The sequence below is a fragment of the Desmodus rotundus genome, chromosome 5 (genome assembly GCF_022682495.2).
Source record: "Desmodus rotundus isolate HL8 chromosome 5, HLdesRot8A.1, whole genome shotgun sequence".
Taxonomy (NCBI): Eukaryota; Metazoa; Chordata; class Mammalia; order Chiroptera; family Phyllostomidae; genus Desmodus; species Desmodus rotundus.
The window spans coordinates 30,601,879-30,625,265 of record NC_071391.1 but is presented as its reverse complement, the minus strand read 5'-3'; the positions used below and the strand labels follow the sequence as shown (position 1 = coordinate 30,625,265).

Below are 23,387 nucleotides of genomic sequence, written 5' to 3'. Positions count from 1 at the left end.
AAACTCAGGCCACACATCCGCAATCCGAACATACGTCTTTCACCTTTGCAACCCATAGTCTTCTTTCTTGGTGTCCATAGTGAGTCTAAGCAAATACTTCTTCAGATCTTCGGAGAGGTATTCTAATTCACCTTCAAAAGCCTTTCCATTCACAGCCTCTCTGCCTGAACTACCAGCCTATAACAGAAAGAGAAAGTTTTCTTAATTTGTTTTTACCACCAACCAATAACTGTGTGTGCTCACAAGTAATTGCAGTAGTAATGGTAATAGCAGTACTAGTAGTAGTAGAAGTAGTACTACTACTGGTGGTAGTAGCAATAGTAACAGTGACAATCAGATAGATTATACTAATGGAGCACTTCCTAGTCGCAATGTGCTGCGATACGTACTTCACCTGCAGTAGTTAATTTAATCCTCACAACCACCCTAGCAGATGGGCTCTATTACTATCCACACTGTACATATTACGAAACTAAGACATAGACTGGCTGAGTGACTCAAGTTCAGGTAGCTAGCAAGTGCCCTTTGTGGATAGGTCAGTTCTTACATGGGAATTTTGGACCAGTATAGGAAAAAACCCAGTCTTCATTTTTGGCGTTATGGAATCCCTCCCATGGGTCTTGGCTTAGCTTCAGCCACAGCCAAATTGCTTCCCGCTGCTCAGGGATGCGGTCGTCACCCCGATGTCTAGAGTCACAAATCCGAGGTCCTCCACTTACTAGTTTTGTGATCCTATGCAGGTTGTTTAATGCCTTTTTTTTTCTTTGTGGTCTCAGTTGCTTCGTTGTAAAATGAGCCAACTTAACTTCATATGACTGCTGGGATAATTAAGTGACATGTACACAATGCTTGGTGCGATGCTTGGTGCTCTCTAGGCTCAATACCATTGCATGAAGGAGTGGTGGTTGTAGAAAACATTAGGCAATGTCAGGGTTATAGGAAATACACTATAATTCCTCTCTTCAAAATTACTTAGTTAATAAGACATAGATGATGAAACATAAATATCATGACATATTGTGATGTGATTGCCTACAAAGAGGTAAAGACACTAACCTTAATAAAAGTTTCAAGACGGGCAAAATTCATATGGTTTGAAGAGCAGGTGAAGAAAGCTTCATGGTAAGAGCGTGGGTGTGGAGCAGTGTGTGAAGCTGGGCAGGGGCACAGGCACTGCAGCTGCATTGGGAGAGCCTGTTTTGAGTCAGGGAAACAACGTGACAAAATAGGACTGAATTCATGCCTTTGCCGGGCAGTGATGAGGCCACCTCATTGGAGAAGAGGGTTTGCTTTAATAATATTAGGAGATAAGGTCAAGTACAGGTGTTAATGAACTCAATGGGGAGGATCCTTTCACAAGGTATGCATATATCAAATCATCACACTGTACACTGTAAATATCTTAGAATTTTATTCATCAATCATGCCTCAGCAAAGCTGAAAAAAGACCATCAGGTAGGTAAGGATGGCCCAAACTTTTGGAAAGTTACATAAAACGATGCCTTGCTTCACACTTTTTTTTTCTTTTTCCTGGAGTTACCTTCATAAACAATTTTGGCTAAAAAAATTAGGACCATTTTTTAAAGACTAGTTCAACAGTATGTTTTACAAGAAGGCTTCTCCTGATTAGCAGAAAATTCTTTCCTGCGATGAACTCTTAGTGGGTTTTTGTTCTCCCCATCCGGCATGTCCACACTTGCAGGCTGGCGTAGGTCACTCTGAGTTACACCTCTTCTCCCAGCATAATTATTAGCAGAACACCCCCTTTCACTGTAAAGTGTGTTTTGTTTGTATGATAAAGTGTAAGATCACCTACTTATAACTCTTATCTCTCCACCCTCTGTTACATATTGCCGTCTGGTGGCCCCTATTAAAATGTCCATTTGAGCTGAGATCACATCTATTTAACTTTTGTATTCCCAGTGCAGACACTAATAATTATATATTAAGTGAATTGAAATAAGGAGTGGGAAAGCTTTTGGAATCGAAGTCTATGTTCTTAGAATTTTTTCATCCCTAAAATCATCTGGGCTTGCACCTGCCCATACCAGGTGCTTGATAGGTCTGTACATTTGATGAGACACCCACAGCGTTACACTATTTTCCGAGTGTGCTGGAGATGACCACAGCACAGACTGGAGGTGTCCTCATAAATCTTCTCTCCCCCTCTCACTGCGAGCTAACCTGTGCATGTTTCTCACTGACAACCTGGGCGGGTCTTAGGGCCTGAAGAAGAGTTTTCTTGGGAAAAATCCAAGGTGTTAAATCAAGAGTCATGTGTGTCTCACTTCTGTGTGGAATCCAATGAACAAAATAGAACCAGAGGCATGGACACATGGAACAGACCGGCATATGTCAGAAAGGGGAGGGACTGGAAGAGATGAGCCAAAGAACATACATGCCTATGTGCATAGCCCGTGCACACAGGCCACATGGTGAAGGTGGGGGTGGGGGCTGGGGTGGTAAAGGGGAGAAGGTGGGAGACATATGTAAGGGTTGTGTGTGTGCTTTAGAGTAATTGCATGTGGGTGACTAAAACAGCTGTACTTTGTAGAACTTAACCTTTCTCATTCTGGGTCTCTTGTAGAGAATTTAGAGTAAAAATTAATGAAGACAGATGGTATTTTCACTGGTTGCTACATTGGTCTAATAGAACACAATAGTTAACAAACTGTATTGAATTTTTGGTTGCGTTCAATTAGTGTTATTTCTTTGGGGTTTTTAGCTGGGATTTCAATTCTCATTTTGTAATCTTTTATGATTGAATAACCCTACTTGACTTTTCTTCTTAAAATTTCTAAAAAGTTATCCTAGCAGATGTTAAAGGGATTAAAGGACAAAGTTTCTCATATTGTTTATTTACTTAGATGACTTTAAATGTCCTTATTATGAGTAGAAAGTATAGTTATCTGTGAAATCTTGATTTCTAACTTGGAAACTTTCAGTCCCTTTTGTAGTGTTGGATTCTTTCCCCCCACATCTTGGGGATCAAGGATGTCACCACTGTTTGAATATACAAGGTGGGAGAAAAGTAGGTTTACGGTTGTGAATATGTGAAAGAGTTTATTCTCGTAGTATTATTTATTAGTTATTGTGTGTTGCACAGGAACAACTCCAAACCTACTTTTGCCCCCTCTGTATGTAACCACATTACTCTACATTCAGCCCAGAGGTGAAATTCTGAGCCGTATGTAAACGGGATCTCTGGAAAATTAGAGTTAAACTGCTGAGAGCCCTTAAAGTGTCTTGTGAGTAAATCACTTCTCTGCTCAGAGCACAGCCCCGTGCTGGCCGGCCTGGCCCGTGCCCAGGACCAGTTCTTTGAAAATATTCGTCGGTCAGTGCTCCTTTGCCAGGCTGTGTAACTGTCTTCCTTTTTCAGTTTCACTCTCTTTGTTCAAAAGAAGCCATCAAATCTCTCATGTAGGTCTGTGTTTTGCTTTTTCTAACCCTAGAGGAAGGATTTCCCAACTTCGGCACCATTGCTATTGTGTGCTAATGAATGCCAGCGGTGGGCTGTCCTGTGCGCTGTGAGATGCTTAGCAGTGTCCCTGGGCTTCTTCCACTAGATTTTAGTGGCATCCTCGATCACAAATCATGATAATAAAAATATTTCAGGCACTGTCAAATGTTTCAGGGGGTGGAGAGGACCCCAAATTGCCCCTTGTGGAGAAACACTGCCTTGGAGCCTCTGCAGAAACCTTTGCAGAGTGTGAAAGAAGCAATGTCCTGTGAGAAGCATGTATCAGACCTGTGACTTGCATAGGTTACCCAACTTCTCTGACACTCACTACTTTACCTGCAAAGTGGCGACAATAACAGCCGTCCTTTAGAGCTGTTGAGATTTCAACCCGTCAGGCATAGGAACTGTCGGGCATGCCGTAACGCCCCAGTACATGCTGGTGGTCACTGCCATTCCTGTTTGGGGAGTGCCCACTCAGTTTCTTTCACAGCAGCGATTCCAAGTTAAGAAAAGGTGTCTCTCTCTTTCACCCTGTAAACAGAGCATGACGAGTGTGGCGGTGGGCAGCACAACTGTGATGAGAATGCCATCTGCACCAACACTGTCCGTGGGCACAGCTGCACCTGCAAACCGGGCTACGTGGGGAACGGGACCATCTGCAGAGGTAAGCTTGCTGCCCTAGGGTGCGCCGTGGGCTGCCACCCTGCCTGGGCCCTGCGTTCTCATGTGGCAGGCCACTTCCACCCGTCTGGTGCCTGAGCACGGTCAGGGTTTCTGTCCCTGGCCTGTCCACTGGCAAGAGCACTGTGCATCAGAGAAGAAGAAAAATGCTTTGAGTGTAGCTTCTGGGTCAAATGAAGAAGGCACACGTGGGGTCAGGGCCATGGCTATACAACATGATGACTCTGTTCAGCTTGGCCTCTTGGCCTGAGTTTGTGAAGGGTGTGCTGATTGCCTCTGAGGGCAAGTGGGTCCTTCTCGTGGTCACACTCAAGGGGTCTGCAGGGGGAGGAAGCCTAGAGTTACAGCTGCTGTCTGTGTTTGTAGCAGGTCAGCATTTGGTATAAAATTCAGATTCTTCCTTTTGGTTCAGCATTGGGTCCCTGGCTCCTCTCAGCTGGCCTCTCTCTTTTCTCTCCCCCTCCTTTCTCATCCCTTTTCACATTATTCCTTGAACATGCCAACTGCATTCCCGTCGCAGGATTTTGTGCTTGTTGTCCCCTTTGGCCTCAATGCTCATTTCTCTCAGTGTCCCCTCATCACAGAAACTTTCTTTGACCATTCTGTTTAAAACAACACCCCTATTGCCTCTTAGCTCTGTGCCTACTTTATTTTTCTTCACTAACACAACCTGATAGAACGTCATACATTTATGTGTTTTTGTATTGTCCTCCCCACTGGGGTGGAAGCTCCATGAGAGCGACCACTTTTTCTTGTCCCCATGCTCTGTCCCCAGCCACTAGCATGGTGCCGACATATTATAGGCCCTCATTAAATATGGGTTAACTGACCGAATCAACCAAAGAGGAAGGAGACACAATCACGTTGGAAAGATGCAAATGTACCAAAAAATGCCAGGAAATAACTCTTTGAGTTAGGTATCATTATCACCCTCATATCAGAGGTGACAAAGCTGGGGCACAGAAAGGCAGAGTACCCTGCCCAAGGACACACAGCACATTATGCTCTGTCCCAGCGGTTTTCAACCACTGTGTCGTGGCACACTGGTGTGCCGCAAGAATTTTTACAACATGCGACACCTGACTATTTAGACAAGGACACTGAACCTCGTTCCCTTAGACTGTCAAATAAAAAAGTGACAACAGCCAACGTTAGCAATGTGTCCAGTGTGGATGGATCAAAATTAATTTTTTGTGAGATTGGCAAAAGATATATATTTTTTGGTGAGCCACAGAATTTTAGTAATTAATGTGTGCCATGAGACGGAAAAGGTGGAAAATTGCTGCTCTGCAGAGGTGACATGCGATGACGAGGCACAGATAATGTACAAGGAGTAAGTTGCCGTAGTTATGCGTTGGATGGAGGGATGATTTTAGAAGATTGATTTTGTTTTATTGGTGATCTTGGGGTAAACAGCCTCACACACGGCTTAGTGTAAATTGGTGAAACTTCCTAATGGCAATTTGACAAAATCTACGCATATTTATAAATCTGAAGAGTAGTGTAGGAATTCTCTTGATTCCACTGATGTTACCTCTTGAAATGTGCCTGGAAAAGCGCGTGCTTGGGGTGTGCACATACAATGGTGTTTTTGCAGCATTGTGTGCCTTCGTCAAAACCCAGAAACTGCCCAAATGGTCATCACTAATGGAGTGATTTGATTTATTTGGCCCATCCTTTCACGGAGTGGAGCGGAGTGGTTTGAAACTCTAGGTGAGCATCTGCGCACATGGCATGAACTCATACGCATGCACACTGGGGACTGCCAAGACAGACTTTTGAGAAAAAGGAAAGAAAAATAAAGTCAAGTCACAGGATAATACAGATAGCATCCTCACACATCTATTTCATTATTTTGAAATGTCTATATACATATTTATGTAAATGCATAGAAACTAGAAATGCATTCATCGTCTTCCCCTTGGGGGGTGTATGTGTGTAAAATAGCATTCACTTATTGCTATGAATTCAATATTGTTTGCCTCTCTTGTAATGGGAATTTATACATGTACTATTTGTGTGTTTTCTAAGTCCCACGAGACAAATAAACTAGTGCTTAGCTTTTTAAAAAGGCGGCGGCAGCTATTTCCACGGCGAAACCAAAGAAAACACACACATTCATGGAGCTCCCTGGATTACTAAAGCCGTTGCTGGTTCCCGCGTCTGTAAATCTGAGGAGCAACTCAGGGGCTTGATTTTAATGTGTTTTTCTCAGAATTATGTGGCCTTGTCAAATAATATTAATTGCAGTAGTTCAGGGAGTTCGTGTTTGCTAAGCTCTCTCATGCCGTTGTGATAAGTGGTCGCTTCACCTTCGTGGAATTTGAAGGTCCAACTGTGGAAAAAATATGAGTTCACATCATGTTCCTGGTGTCCACAGACTCTGGAAATACATCTTTGCTGGGAACTTATGAGTTAGGGAAAATCATTTTCCTACAGTGATTCTCATGGTCAATTATGTTGACCTCAATAAGGCGGGGAGGACCCCATGTTTTATGCGTGTTGCTTGGGGAGGCAGTGCCATGTAGTTGGAGAACTGGAGGCGCAGGCTGGAGGGCCGAGGTTTAGACCTGATTTCATCATTGGTGAGTTGTAACTTCTATATTTTTACATAGTGAAGTTGGCTGAATACCACCTTCTGTGTTTATCCTACAATGTTATTGCAAAGGATTATTAAAGGAATAGGTACCAATGTGTTTTAAACTATCGAATGCTATAAAGAAAGAGCAAAGATGGTTTGTTAGCGGTACAAGGACGAAGAAGGAGGAGGCAGTTCATGATTCGCTGGAGGCTCCGCTTTCTGACTGAAGTACAGTGAGACCTCATTTAATTGCCCTGTGCTTTTCTGAGCTTCATGTTGCAATTTTAAGAAACTGGGGAAAAAAAAAAACCCTCCACCTGCAAAATGATTGAGATACTTCATTGAGATACTTGCTTGTTTAGGGGCAATACTCGTTTTATTACAATGGTCTGGAACCTAATCTGCACTGTCTCTGAGGTTTGCCTGTACCCCAGTTTGTGTCCGTGTCAGGGCACACATTTTATAGTCCCCATTTCCACCTACAACGGAAACATTTGCAGATGGTGGTGGACAAGGATCACCAGACAACTTGAACTAAGTCCCCTCCTCCTCCTCCTCCTCCTCCTCCTCCCTCATGTGTAAGAGGATCTCTAGACATGGTCTTGTCAGTAGGATTGACTATGTCTGATAGAAATAAACACCGTTCCCATTTCTGTTAACAAGCAAACTCCAAACAATACAGTGGTTTCTCAAACAATACTAATTGGTGTGACTTCCCTCAAACGGGCTTTCCTAGTGGTGGATGCCCATGTAGGACTTCTTAGATTTTCTCATGTGGATGGAAAATACCGGTCCAGCTTCAACCACAGTCACAAGTACATATGACTAGGACACCTTGCTGGGAGTGCTCTTGCATCTCATTTAGTTCCCACCATAGCCGTGGGAAGTCGACAGCATTATTCTACGTCACAGGTGAAATTAGAATAAGACATAGTTAAATCTGATTTAACCCAGTTAGTGTGACTGTCTTTGGTTTCTTCCCTCCTCACCCTCCTTTCCTTTTCCTTTATCTTTTTTCCCTGTTTGCCACCCCTTTCCTTGTCCATTTCTGCTTTCACTTCTTCTTCCCTGGCTATTCATTTGTTCATCATTTAACATGCACTCTCTCTCTCTTTGACATTCAGCTAGGGACTGTGAAGGGAAGAGATAGTGCAATGACAATCGAAAATTAATTTTTTGCTGAAAGTTTTGTAAAACAGACTAAAGTACCTTTGAAAATAGGCAATAGCTGTTGCTAAGTATTTGGGGTTAGGTGGGGAAAACACGTGCAAACTCTTTGAAATCAGACTTGCGTGGCCTGACCTGAGGGTCAGGCTGTCTGTGGAACAGTGTTCACCTGCTGGCCCTGTCCTGTGATCACGTGGAACCGAAGGTGGGCTTTACCTAGGCCGATGTCAATAAGTAGCTGATAGAGTGAGCCTTCTCCGCTCTTGCCTGTCATTGGGGCTGGATGTGATGACCCTTGAGGGTGTTTTTGTCTGAATGACTGGTAATATTGACATGTGTTCATAAATGTACCCTGAGTGTGAGTTCTGTGTCTGAAGCCTAGTTTCAGTCACCAAAAGAGCAAAAGACAACTAAGACGGGGCCGCTGGAGGTTACACCATATAGGGTGAAAAAGGATTTGAACAAATGCTTTCAACCCCATAAAACAAGTTACAGAGTGATATTGTCTCATGGGAGGAGGCTTATATAGAATCATTTCTAATATAGAGCCACGTGCAAGGCTTATTGTCAGCTGGGCCCCCTTTGGTTCCTAGTAAGAGAAATCTACTGGCAGGAGTGGCTGTGTGATTTGCAGAGCCTGGAGTGAAACGAAAGTGGGATCCCTGTTCAAAAAGTAGGAAAAAATGTGCCCTTTAAAGCTAATAAAATGTAATGCCTTTTCCATTCTTCTGTGGTCTCTTTCTCAACCTGTCATGTTTTAGTTGCTATTGAATGCCTCTCCCCTGGCCGTGGGGATAGTGTTGGGGTGTGTGCAGACCATCAGAAGAGCTTCATACCAGTCTCCCCAATGGGCACATGTGCGTGGCCCACGGACTGCAGGGCCCCCCTCATCCCTGACCAGTGTGCTCTGACCTGGCTGGGGCAGGCAAGGTGAGTCAGGTTGCCTTCTGTCCACCCCAGTCCACAGCAGATGGGAACCCAAAGGGACTGCAGCCTCCCCACCAGTTCCCTCATCACCCGCAGAATGCACCCAAGTTCCACCTGGAAACACCCAGAGCACGCATGCCCAAACCTGACCCTCCCTGTGTCTGTGCACAGGACCCTGCTGGGTTGGGAGGGAGGGGCTGTGAGCGATCAGAGGGGCCCAGGGGTCAGGGAAATGGCAAGCTGAGAACCCATCCTAGAGAGACAGGGGGGCATTGGGAGGTGGGGCTACACATGAGCTAAGGCCCCAAACCCCCATCTCATGCTCCAATGGCCCGTGGGACCTCACTTACAAAACACAAATTTAAAGATAAAATTAGTGGGAACTTCAAGATGGCGACCACAGAACATTAAACCCCATGTGTTGGGCCCTGTGCGTTAATCCCTGTATGTCGGGCGCTGGATGTATGCTTGTGAAGTTGGCTGTATCCACTAGCATTGATGAGCTTTCCAGGTGTGTCACAGAACCTAAATGCTAAAAGTGACTGGGATTTAGGGGCAGATGGCTGCAGGAGCTGGGGTTTCCTTTCTGCTTTTCTGTGGGTTGGCTTCGTATTTCTCTCTCATTACAGGCTGGCTTTGTGTTTATTCAGCCATGTGCTTGAAGATCAGACCCCCTTCTCTGTAGGTTCAGAAACTTGGCCTTATCAGGGTAGCTGAGACGATCAGTCTCTCAGGGACCAATATACAGCGTCCAGCAGAAGTAACGCCTTTGCGTGTGGTTGGTGGGGTACGTGAATGTCTCACAGAAGATGGGCAGCAATTTGAACATTCACTTAAATGTCATATGGTGTGCTTGAGTGTGCTTTGTTACGTTACAGAATTGCATGCGCGTGATTTTGTAATACAAGACTTGGTGTAGAGGACCAGCGGGGTGTTATTTGTGCCAGACCCTGTATTAATTTATTATAGTAACTCTCATGTTTTAAGGAGTGCTTCCAAATGATACCCTTGTTTTCCCTACCTGCATTCAGAACCAATGGAGAGAGAGAGATAAAGAAATCAAGCCAGCGGAGACCAAAATGTCAATATGAATGCTGATAAAGATCACGCCAAGGAATGTGGCTTATGTACGTGACAATAGGTATTCATGATGCTGAACCCACGAATTAGGCTCATGCGCCCAGTCACGAGTGGTCCAAGGCAACCACAGGAGCCTCTGCACAGAGGGCTTCCTCTGCTTGCTTTAGGGTGGGGGGAAGGGCCCAGAGTGGGCCTCCTGGTCCCTTGGACACAAGTGAGGGAAGAACTGGGCTGCACGAGCCCAGTTCCTCTCCCCAGCTCACAATCAGAGAAGAATGAGAACATAGGCCAGGAGGCCAAGGGGGGGAATTGCCCTTAGGGAAATCGGATACATGGAAAAGAAGCACCCCCTCCCCCAACTCTGCCAACAACTTCTGGTAAGAAGTGGTGAAATGTTTGTGTCTATAGTTTTATCTTTTTTTTCTTAAATGAAAGTCCCCTTTTCAAAAAAAAATTCAGAATGATTTAAGTGAGAAATCAGAGCCAAGGAGTTAGCCGGGCTCATCATGTCAGTGTCTGTCTGCCTGCTGCAGCCCCCTCCACTGTCGGATAGTCGTCCTAGAGACTACTGTAAGCTAGGGCCCTTGCTCAGCGTGCTTGTGCATTCAAGGAGACATTTACAGGTGACCCCACACACCTAGTGTCTCCTCAGCGTCCCTCTGTCTCCTCGCGAAGTAGAAGAATTAATCTTCCCTTGCCCGGGGTTGAGTTTCACACCCTTCGAGGAGGGGCTTTAATGACTTTGCAGTTTATGTGAGTGTGGTGTCGTTTTTCCTTCCCTTTCAACTCCTGGGAGCCCTCCCTGATCTCAGCCTGGGTAAGCAGCCTCCAGGACCCCCTGCAAACACTGCTCCAGGCCCTGTAATCCCATGTTGTAGCTGACTGTGCACTTGTCTGTCTCCTGCGGGCCATGGCTAAGTGTCTCTGTTGAACCAACATTTAGCACGAAACGAAGGACCTTATAGCGCTCAGTAGTTTTCTGATGAGTGAACATATCAAGATTCCTTTCTCAGAAACATGCACTGTGTGTCTAGAAGACTTTACAGAAAAGCAAAGTCTGCCCGGGACACAGAGGTACTTAGGCCACTCAAGCCTCCCCCGAAGCCCGAGGAAACCACAGCTCCCAAAGGTAGATGTGCAAACTGACTTTAATGTACAGTCTGCATTGCTAATAGGTGACCGGCTCTCAGAGGAAATCATTACAATAAAATTCAATTCACTGTCTAATTTCCTGGAACATGGTGAATGTTTATTCCGAGGCACTTGAGAATCTTGCAGTGCTCTGAAGTTAGTCATTGTGAGCGAGTTGGCACTGAGATGCGTATACAGACACGTGGCTTCCTCGTCTCTGTCTGAGGGGATGCTGGATACATTGTTCGAGAGAGATACACGGAGTCAGGAACAGGAGGCGAGAGGAGGTTTGTTATAAACAGAAAGATTAATGTGACAACTTACGTTAAAGTTGTAGATGAAATCCTGAATTAAATAAGTAATAGACACCTCTCACATGCACAGACATGCTTTGGGAGACTCTCGGGCAATATGGGAGGAAGGGAGGGAGAAGAGAAAGGTAAGTTGTTTTAATAAGATAGCACTGCTGATAATAAAATTGATAGACTGCTGGGCTACGAGTCAGAGAAGATGGCGTTTAAGGATTTTAAAGCAAATGGTAAGGGGAATATGGAAAGCCTTTGGCAAAAGCACTTACAGCGCTCTAGACACAGACTTCAAACGTGGTTAACGTATGAGGCAGAATTCAGGAAGGTGCCGTCGAAGATTCTGCCATTAGCTGTACAGACAAAATGTTACGAGAAGTGCGAGAGGCAAGGTTGACTGGCTGGCACTGTAGGATGGCTTGACCGATTCTGAGTCAGGTCCTTTGTAGAAACACATTCATATGGACAAACATATAAGGGTTGTGAGTCTATTTCTAGGAGTGCACTTCTGGTTATAGAGCAATTTCAAAACATTTTGAGGAAGGATTTGAAATACTACCTTATACCCGGTTCATTTATAAAGTTAGACAGCCAGGTAGATTAGGGATAGCCCAGGCTTTGGCTCTGTCAGTAGGAAAAATCTCGCACCAAATATGCAGGACACTTCTAGCAATTAGACCCACTTAAAACTGCCCACCTGTAGAAGACGATGTGGAGGCGTGTCCCTTTGATAATGTTTAAGAATTTTCTTCAGGATCATATTGAAATAATTGGATCAGGTCAGATGACTGTAAGAAATGTAACTTTCAAAAAAATTTTATGACTATTAGGTGATTTAACCATACAAAAATAAACAAAGGCATGTGGGTGTGGGTGACAAAATACTGTTTAGTTAAGTTCAAGCAGTTATCAGAAAGTGTTCTCAACACAGGGATACACATTTTGACATACGCTGGTAAAAAATATGTTGTCAGGTGTATGTAGAACAGTAACATCATGCTTAAATATGTTTGGACCCAAGGAGGGAACTACAGAATGAAGATACAATTTTCTACTACATAAACTTCTTTCCTACTGAATAAAGTCTAAACTCTTGAGCATTTGAGACACTGTAACAACTCGGCCCCATCTGAGTATTTCCAGCTGCCTCTCTTACAGTATCATCTGTCCCCGTTAACTCACCAGTCACACTTGAGAGTCAGCTAACCGTCCTCCTAACAGGCCAGCCCTGACGTCTCAAGACCCTCCCCTTTGTTGGGGATCATTTAATACACTGGAGCAAACTTTTCCATGCTCTTCTTCTGATTGAGATCCTATTCATCCTTCTCAGTCCAGCTCAAATCCCCAAATCCCCAAATCCTCAAATCCCATTTTCCCTTGATTTTCTCCATAAGAATCCATTTCCTCCTCTCGGTCTGATATGGTATTCAGTGTATTATGCCTTGCTAAACTTTGCCGTTTGCCTTTCCACTGACATAAGACCTTGTGCTTCCTGAGGGCTTGGTGAATATATATTGATGCAAAAGGAGAATTGGCCAGTTCATCTGACACAACTCAACCCTACTCTTATGGCTGTGATGTATTAATTACTACTGAATCCCACCACTATTCACAAAAGCAAAGAAAAATTAAAATTGTAAAATAATGCTTGTATTGTATCTATTTTAATGTTTCAGAAAAACACCAATGGACCTGCTGTATAAGGTCAAAGGCATTATCTATTGTACATGGAAAATTTATTAATTCTCTTTTGTTTCATTTCTATAGATTTCTGAATGTGCCCCGTGGGAACTGAATATCAAACAATTATATCAGAATTTTTCAAATCCTTTAGCCTAATTTGAGAGATAAAGCAGCCCAAGTGTGGCTTCTTTTTTGCATCTATTTGCATTTTTTTGGCATTTATTTCAAAACTTTCTTTATTGGGCCCCTTTTTATTCTCATTCACTTATTTACTCAGCAACCTTATGTAGGCTAGGTTTAGGACTAGAAGGCACTTAACATGCTGGGCTGTCAAAGTAACAAGAGAAACACGAGTTACTAAAGACATAAATCTGGCCCTGGCTGGCCCCTGGCTGTGGCTCAGGGGATTGAGTGCCAGCCTGTGAACCAAAGGGTCACTGGTTCAATTCCCAGTCAGGGCACATGCCTAGGTTGCGGGCCAGGCCCCCAATGGGGGGCACGCAAGAGGCAACCACACATTGCTGTGTGTCTCCCTCTCTTTCTCTCTCCCTTCCCCTCTCTAAAAAACAAATAAATAAAATCTTTTTTTAAAAAAGATATGTCTGCTCTTCATGTTCTAGAGATTTCCGTAGACAGCCATGCCTCCCCCAGTGCAGCATGTGCTGTTGAGTGGGACACTGTGTTTTGATATTGTGTCCTGGCTCCTCTGTGACCAGTGGGAAGCATTTGTGAGACTCAGCTCAGTATTCCATTTCGTGACTCAGAACAGCAGGGACTCCATTTCTCTGTTGGTCCTTAAATTTTCAACCACAGGTAAACTTAGGATCACTTTGTTTCACAAAATTGCAACGTTGTCCTGCCACTGCCTGTGGGAGGTCTGGAGTTGATGCCGTTTTCCTCTCCGTTCCTATAGGCTGGAATCAGGAGAAATAGATGTGGGTCACTGTGGGAATCACCGTGTTGCCTTTATCGTGGTATTTCTGGGACCAGCAGGCCCCACTTTAGGGGTCGCCTCTCATCCTTCAGTCGCAGGGTTGAAGCTGGAAGAGAAGGTGCAGAGATCTGGCCAGATCTTTGGTCCGGTGTTGGCACAGAGACGAGAAAATCTGGGGGTCTCACTGTGCCTGAGTGCAGGGGTCTGAGAGAAGGGATGGCTCGTATCACTCTGGGGCCATGGTCTCTGACACACTTGAACTGATCTTCACCAAACGTGCCAATCAGACAGCCCACCTCACAAAGGGAAAAGCTATGACTGGGTACAGAAACAAAGAACCCTAAACCGACATTCCATTATCATTTTCTCCTGAGGGCTGGAAACGATATCATGATAAAGACTCCCCCACCCCCACGACTCCAGCTCCAGATGCTTACCTATTTTACTGCTTTTTATTTTATTTTTTATTTTTAATCTCCACCTGAGGATATTTTTATTGATTTGAGAGAGAGAAAAGAGAAACACTGATCAGTTGCCTTCCTGTAGGCGCCCCAACCAGGTATTGAACCTGCACCCTTTCGGTGTATGGGACGACGCTCCAACTAACTGAGCCACCCTACCAGGGCAATGCTTACCTATTTTAGGTGCACTGTCATTAGCAATAGTAAACGTAGTTTGGTAGTAATGTTAGCATGAAGATTTGTGTACCAATTCCAGAGTTCAGCAGTATTTACATAACTTCAAACCTTGCAGACTCACTGTAATGCGAATGCTTACCCACAATCCTGTACTAAATTTAAACATGGATGTATTTGTTATACTCCTAAGGGGGGTGGTGGTGGCACTTTATAATGATGATTTAATTTTAAGAGAAGAAGTCTCTAGGCCCAGGAAGATTATTATGCTTAGAGTTTAATGATGCTTTCTTAGAAAGTAAAACATTGTCTAGTCTGAGTTATCAAGAGATATTATTTTCATGTGCTTGCCAAAGAACTTCAGGCAGACACAGAAGCTCTATTACAGCCTTGAAACCGACAACAGTGCCTAATGAGAGGGGGGCAAGGGTAGGGGACTTGTGTGGCACAAGATACAATGTATCGGTTGCGTTATTTTGGTTTAATAAGGCTGACCTTCATGCAGTCCTGTCCTGGCCATTAATATTCTTTTCCTTGATGTGTATTTCTACTGGGGAGAAAGAAAAGAGTCTCTTGGATGCACTTAAAGCACTTTTTTTTCCATCGCTTACCAAAGTCGGTGCTTACCTTTTAAAGTTTGCAGCCCAGTGGACAGGAACTACATCCCTAGGGGCTTAAAGGAAACGTGTTAAACCAGCTTGTATCTCAGAGGGTGTGGAGATCGGACAAGTGCTGATTCTCTTGAGTGCATTTTGAGTTTGCACTTTGGTGAGTTACATAGATGTTTGTTACCCATAATTGTCACATCTGAAATGACTCATGAGATTAGCGGAGCCATATAAATATATATCAGTCAATTTTATTTTAAAACAGGCTAGTGGTCATCGACTTACTGTTGAGCAATCAATGTAAGACTGTATTTCTTTCCTAAGTAACAATTCTCAATGGACCAGGAGACTTTCTTTAGGCAACAGTATTGAAAGATGCCATAGTCAATTTCTAGGCTATCTGCTGGATTCTGATATGTTTTGGGAGTAATATTTCACAAAATATTCAAGGTCCGTAGCCACTAGAACTATTCTAGAATGGTGCTAGCTATACTTGACATGCCCACAGCAGCTCAGAACATGCACAAAGCATATTGACCTTACGCAGAACAACAACAAAAACTATGGCCCTGGTTGGCTGCCATATTTTAAGGTGCGGGTGGCTTCACCAGCTCTGGTTGCTCTTCATGACTGTTGTGCTGTGAGAGCTTAGCAGTCAGGAGCCGAGGTCAAGCTCTGCTGCTGGATCTGCCTGGCCCAGCTACTTCCTAATACTTACAGGCATCGCTTCACTCTGATCTTTATTAAGGAAACAAAGGAAAAATTGGAAAAAAAAACATTTACAAATCACGTCCTGATGTCCACATAATTTGGGAGTAGGCTAACTGCAACCCTTCCCTTATGGGATATTGGCGGAATGCTTAGCTAGCGGAGGCCAGCAGAATGTGCTGTGGTTAGCACCTGCCTGCTTTCACCTTTCTGCCCGTCCTGTCCCCTACCGCGTGAAGTGTTTCGTCATGCGTCTTCCTCTGTCTTATAGAATGAAGGTAGATATGCTCACGGCAGGGTGCCTCCGCTTTGTTGACAGTTGCTCAAAGCTTAGTCCATAAAATACAGCTGTCTGCTATCACAACCACACGGAATTTCGTGTCTGTTTCCATTGCTTTGGTCTGATTTATATGTATGTGTTTATCTGCCAGGGCATCTGGGTTACACCTTGTCCTGTGATAATGTACCCGTCAAGTGCCCTCTTCTTGTTACACCTTTCCTTATCTGCTAATAGACATAGCAACATTTTCAAATTTCTTCTCACTCTCTGCTCCTAAATGGGAAAATGGTAGGGTAAACTGGGTAAGACATGTGAAGCTGCTGTGTCAGGCAAGCAAACACTGAGAGCTGCCGCCACAGGCGCGCTTTAAACTTTCAGTGGGTCCAAAACAGTACATTCTTATGCGTTACATCATTGTTCCCTAAAAGGCCGTGATGAGTGGGGGTTGAGCTCCACACAGGGATTCAGGAACCCACTCACCTTTCTTCTTGTGCTGTGACCTCTTCTTGGTTCTCAGAATCCTTACCACTCCCTCTGCAGATGGGGAAGGAAAGTTAGGTCATGTGTGGGAGGCCGTTATTGGCCAGACCTGAAAGTGGCGCCTATGCTTTGGCTCACATAGCCTTGGGCAGAACTCAGTCCAGAGCTATGTCTTACAATAGAGCAGAGTGGCTGTGTGCTTGGGAAGGAGGGGAAGCCACCGCTGTGTGTGGGCTCTATCACTCTCTGCAATATTGCTGTTGTGAGTAAAACTCTAAGTGATTGAAAGTGGGTGCGTTGTTCTTTATACAACATAACCCTCTGTGTGCAGTTCTGAAGTGAATCCGGGCTGATTCGCTGTGAAGATCACTCGTACCCTCTCAACTAACACAGACTTGGAGTATTCTGGGTGTACGCAGTAAGTGAACTCATTCCTTCAGGAGCTTATCTGAACTTCTAATCCTGCCAGGTTTTAGAAAAATTGAGAAACTGCTTTATGAGTCAGTTCAAAGTAGTGCAAACAACTCAGAATCATTAACTATCCCTTAAGCAGTACAGCCAGTGACAAGGTAAAGTAACTTTCCACCTGCTCCCTGGGCCTCTAATAATTCTATTCAACAGTGGAATCCTTCTTGTTAATGTGACCATTCTCTTTCTGTGGGTAGTGAGGGTTCCTTCCCTAGTTGGTGAATTTCACATGTTTATTTTTATTTAAAGATTTTATTTATTTGTTTTTAGAGAGAGGGGAGGAGAGGGAGAAAGGGAGAGAAAATGTGTGGTTGCCTCTCGCACACCCCCTCCTGAGGACCTGGCCCGCAACCCAGGCATGTGCCCTGACTGGGAATTGAACTGGCGACCCTTTGGTTCACAGGCCAGTGCTCAATCCACAGAGCCACACCAGCCAGAGCTGAATTTCCCATTTTTAAATTTGAAACAGAAATCATATATTGGGTCCCTTGCCCTGTGTTCTTATATAACCTTACACATTTGGACATAATATCATTTTTTTTTATTGTGGCATACTCTAAAAGATATTGGGCAGGGATAAGGCAAATATTCAAGTATTTATTTAAATCTAGTTTAACTATACTTTTAATTTTATTTAGGAATAACGAGCTAATTTAAGATACTTTTTTGTAGGCAGAATATTATAATCTCATAAACTAGATATTTTGTTGTGTAAATAGCTTTATAGATGCGGGAGGAATTCTAGATGTTCCTCTAAAACAGTGTTCGGAGGTGTGACTAGATGAGACTGGAAATGGTTTGATTCAGCCTCCAAGACTATTTGAAACTAGGAAATGACCTTTGGCGTTTAGATGGAAAAATACTTTGGTTTTGCAGAGTTTTATATAGGTAAGGATGTCGAGCCTTGGTATATTCACTTCCAGTATCTCTTTGAAGTTTATATTAGGTAGAGGAAAAGCAAAGTATGGCAAATTTCTTAGAAGAGGACTTGCTTTATGTTTAACAAAACAAAACACACAGGCACATACACCTGTACACGCTCTGATATCAGAAGATGTACAGGCTCTAGAACAGCATTGTCCAGTTGATATATAGTGTAAAGCACATATATTATTTTAAAGCTTCAAGAAGCTGCCCTGACAAAGATTAGAAGAAATATGCTCAACACATGTCAGTTCAGACATTTCAAGTGCCCAGCAGCCACGGGCTAGCTGCCCCAGCAGCTCTAAGTCCTTCAGGGTCCATTTCCATTAAGAACAAAGTAACGTGGCACACACTTTCACCTGTACTCCTAAGCGCACGGAGGAGATCCCTGGAGAGCTAGCGAGGAACCTTGGTGTCTTTCTTGAGTTTCTTTGATCTATTGAGCAGCCCGGGTCTGGCTTTCGGTTGCATGCAAAACCGTAGGTTTTATTAAGCAGGTGGCTGGAACCCACATGCCAGGGTCTGAGAATATCTATTTCCATCTACAGTATAACACTTCCTGTCCTAGGATGGGATTTCATCGCAAAGTCAGATATTGAGTTAGAAGTGAGGAACATTCATCGAAACTCAAATTATATTCAGATAAAAGAGAGCAGAAAGAAAAAAAAAAAACATCGTCCATAGCATTTACTTTGGTTGCATTTCAAGATCAATTTCATATTACGAACAATTTATAAGAGAGCAGAAATAATGCTTTTCATAACAACCTGTTCAGTGCAGTGATGCTTATCAACTTTCAGTGGTCACATGTCCCACAGTCTCTTGTTACAGCAATTAGCCAGGGGAGAGCCGTGCATTCTCAAAGATAGGGAAACATGGCAATTTGTGGATAATTATCTGATACACTCAAACACTCAGTGCAATCATACTTGAAAGCTGAATTTACAAATAATAAAACCTCATTATTTTAGATCCAGATAATTTAGAATTTATAATAATTGTTTTTGAAATTGAAATAGCAGGAGGTGGCCTCAAACACTGTAAATACAAGGGCTTTGGAATCTGATACTCTTGAAATTAAATTCCATCTCTGACACATACTGCATGATCTCGATCGAGCAAATTCTCTTAACTTCACTGAGTCAGCTTGCTTGCCTAAGGACTAGGAAGGAAATGGCACCAACTTTGTAGTGTACATCACCACCCATCTTTTCCAGTTTGGCTGCTTTCCAATCCATCCAGCGCACACCCAGAATTACGGATTCTCTGTGGCATCCCTGCAGGCAGGATGACAGAACAGTGAATGGCACGGCTTCAGGGGTGAGCCAGACTGCTTGCTTGGGAGCCTGGCTCTTCTTAGCTGACTGTGCCATCTTGGGCTAGTCACCCAAGCAATCTGTGATTCACTTTTCCAACTGGGAAAAATAATTGTATCTTCCTCCACGGGTTGTTTGGGCAGTTAAACAGGGTGCTTAAGGTACTACCTGGCACATTGAGTGGGTTCTATGTAGCTGTCTGCTCTATGACTCTATGCTGAAGACTCTCCCATGCGTCCTTATGACTTTCAGGATGGAATTGGCTCTTCTTAGCCTGGTACATGGGCCTTCCTGGCCACGGTTCCCACCTACCTCTCTAGCCTTATTTTCTGCCACTTCCTCCCCCACCCTTCAGTCACACTACTCGCCATGTTCCAAGGCTTCCTAGCTCAGTGGTGAAGTGCGTGGAGTTTTGGTGTCAGTCTGCTGGGGTCAAAAGTGGTCTCTAGCACTTGGCAATTTCATAACCTTGGAAGTTTCTTAAACTTCTCCGACTCGAAGGTTAAATAATGTGCTTGTATCTATTACGTGTTCAGTTGCAGTGTCTTCCCTTTGAATGAAATATATGCCCCTTCGTTGTTTTTTTTTTTTTTTTTTGCCTTTTGCTGATTCTTCAAAATGCAGTTTCAGTTTTGCCTCTTTCAAGCAATCTCCCTTCAGCCCTGTTCTGTGTTCTTTTAAGTCACTCTTTTCCTTGGCATTTGTCACACTGTGCTGGAATCACCGGTTTGCTTAATCTACCCCCTCACTGGCCTGCGGAGGCAGACGGTGTGTCTGAGTCATCTTTGTGTCCTTAAAGCTTAACACATAGGGTTACTTAATAAATGTTTGTTGAGGAGAATAAGTGATACAGTAGTCCTGAGGGTTGAGTGGTATAACTCAGGTCTACTATTTGGCACATAGTAGAAACTCAGGAAATACTTATTTAGTTTCCTTTAAAATTCATGTTTACTTGTCTATATCATGTGGGAAAGGGTTTTACACCTTACTAAGAAGGTTGAGACAGTTAGTAAATGAAGTTCCCGCTCAAAGCACAAGTATTCCACATTTGCTCTCTCCACAGAATGCGACTTCGGTCACCCAAGTAGTGACTCAAATGGTTTGGTGCAGCAGATTTCAGTTATTCCATTTAACGTAATGTGTGTTTCCTTCTTATTCAAAGACTGTTGAAGCAACATAAATATAAAACTGTAAAGAAAGTGTGGCCCTTTAGCCAGAAGCCCGCCCCTGCGGCGATAGTAACAGATAGGATACATAGGGAACTGCGAGCTAGGCACTGTGCTGAGAGCTTTACAGCAAATACCTCATTTAAGTCATACCAGTTCTCTAGGAAGAAGGCAGAATTATTGTCCCCATTGTGTGTGTGTGTACATATATATGTGTGTGTGTATGTGTATACACACATATATGGATATATATATGTATATATGAGAAAACTGAGCCTTAGAAAGGATGATTGAGTCAATTAGCTATGTAGCATAGGCCAGGGATGAGGTTAGATTAGGAGAAAGGGTTTCCATGATGCTGGAGTTGTAATGTATTTGGATGCCAAATTGTCATATGGGTACAAGCTTGAAGAATGCCAAAACCTTTTTTCCATGGAACATAGGTTGTGTGGGGATAATAACACTTCTCTTTAGAGAGTTATAAGAAAGCAGATTTTTTGGATATGAGCAAGAACCTAATTATTGCTGTGTGGTGTAAGATGTATTCTGTGAAGAAGATGAGGATTTAGGGAAATTTCATTTCCCATCAGCTGAAGTATTAGAAGTCATAGCCCCCATCTTTGGGAGAAAAAGGAGCAGCAGGAGTGAGAGAGGAGGCAGTCAATCTGACATTGAGTTTGAACTGAGATGGATCCAGGGGAGGATTGCATTTGGGGTGATGGAAGAGTATGGGGCCTGGTTAGTTAATCTCAATATTCCAAAGGTGGTTCGTGAGATAGAGTCAGGGGAATGATAGCTGCAGAAATTGGATCACAGACTGCTAAGGAGAGAAAATGAAGCCAGCTAGAGTAGAGAGAGATACCTGTTGTTCTGGCCACGCAGCATCCTTGTACTCTGCTGGTAACCACTCCTGGGTTTCCTCCTGGGAGCCACCCCTCCTCAGGTTCAGTTCATGAGGCCCCAGCACTGGGACCCACAGCCTTCTCTAAGATAATTCGAGCAGTGCATTTTCCTGGCCACAAACATCGGTCAGAGTTTTACATGCTACTTAAGCAGATCCAATTCGTTTATTTTTTCCTGGTTAGTTTGGAGTCTCACTTTTTTACTATGGAAGGGAAGGAATCTGGAAGGATATGACTAGGAGCAGCTGTGGCCATTTGGGGACCATAAGGGAGAAGCTGTCTGAGAGTGAAGCCAGTGTGGAGGCAAGGAATTGAACCAGATCCTGCTAGTATTGTTAGAGCTTCTTTATCCAGCCATGCCTGAAGTAAGGTCCCCTCTAGTTTTGCTTAATCTGGTTTAGATTGTTTTCTATCATTTTCTCACAGAGTGCTAACTGCTTGCACGGTAACTCAGCTTTTCCTTTATGAAGGAAAGCAGTAAGAATGTTTACCACTGCAATGGGAAGATCTGTGCATTTCTATGACAATAAGATATATTTGGAGTAAATATTATAAGGATTAGGTTGGTCAAGATGGTTGTTATTGAGCCAAAGGGAAGGCAGTGTTTTAGATGGAAGGATAATTAGCACATTTGACTATAAACTTGTACATTTTACCCCTCAGCTATGGCCAAATTATTGCCAATTTCAGTATTCTTGAATGAGGGTTTTATTTACTAAAAAAGTTACTTATTATATGAATGCATCCACCTACCTCCTCTCTGCTATATTCTGGAGCTTTTCCGTTTTGCTCCATAAAACAGCCACTACTTCGCACCATTCCTACCATCCTCAAAACCTGCAGGGTGCTTCCTTGCTCTTGGCTGTTGGAATTAAAATATCATTTTCCTCTTCTTTAGGATGGTACTGTTTTGATTCCTTATCAGTGGCCAGCTGGATTTGAAAGACCACAGCCTAGTCACCCAGACTGGTAGGGGAAAGTTGTCCTATTTTGCTTCTGGCTGATAGGAATTGGAACAAAATAAACTGGAAAGAGTCTCCCTTTAGGTAAGATTAAACCAATAACTCTCATTCATACCATTCTAAAGTTGTATTATCTTGAGCAAAACACTCTTGGACATTGCAGACTATAAATTTGGGGGCTAAGGAGTGAAACCTGTACCTCCCAATCTTTTTATCTTGTGCATCATAATACCCATAGACATGCTATTATCTGACAGGCACGAGAAGTAAGGGGATGAGGCTGCTCATGCTGAAGGACATCTGGCTGGGCTGAGGGAGCAGTTGCTCAGTACACTTTACCCTACTCCTGGCGCTCTGATTGAGAAGCTACTGGATTTGCAAACCACATGCGCTGCATTTTGGACCTAATTCAGTCACTAAACCCCACTATATCCTTGGGGCATTCTTATTTCCTTTTTGGTCCTCAGTTCTACATTTTTAAAACAATATTGACTTCAGAGAGAGAGAAGGAGAGAAAGAGAAATGCCAACCTATTGTGCCAGCCATTTATGCATTCATTGGTTAATAGTTATATGTGCCCTCACCAGGGATTGAACCCACAACCTTAGCACACTAAGATGATACTCCAACCAACTGGAATACCTGGCAGGGCTGTTCTGCAACCTTAAACAAGCAATCTGCAGTGCAGCGCAAATGTAAAATGTCTATATGTCTGAAGCAGTATTGATCTAATAAATGAAGGTTTATGGGGTGCACTAAGGCATTAAGCATGAAAGCATCAACAAGAAGCTTATTACCTAGATCCATTTAGTTCCTGCTAAGCATACTTTTAAAAAATTATACCTACATTATTTAAGATATCTGAACCACAGTATCTGATGGAGAGTGACAGGGTCTGGGTTAAATACCAAGGGCATATTTAAAGAACTTCTGAACTAAAAGGAAGAGTTGAGATCATTTATTCCCCAAATACAAACGAAGGTTCT

General features: G+C 43.5%; 1 protein-coding gene across 2 annotated transcripts in view; it reads left to right on the top strand.

Annotated features, from left to right (window-relative positions):
- The window catches only part of NELL1 (neural EGFL like 1), a 716,398-nt gene that overhangs the window by 431,576 nt on the left and 261,435 nt on the right, over positions 1–23,387 (top strand). For both annotated transcript variants that reach the window (XM_024558788.4, XM_024558787.4), the window contains exon 14: positions 4,005–4,127. In XM_024558788.4, the coding sequence (XP_024414556.2) occupies positions 4,005–4,127 (123 nt within the window). The remainder of the gene's footprint in view (positions 1–4,004; positions 4,128–23,387) is intronic.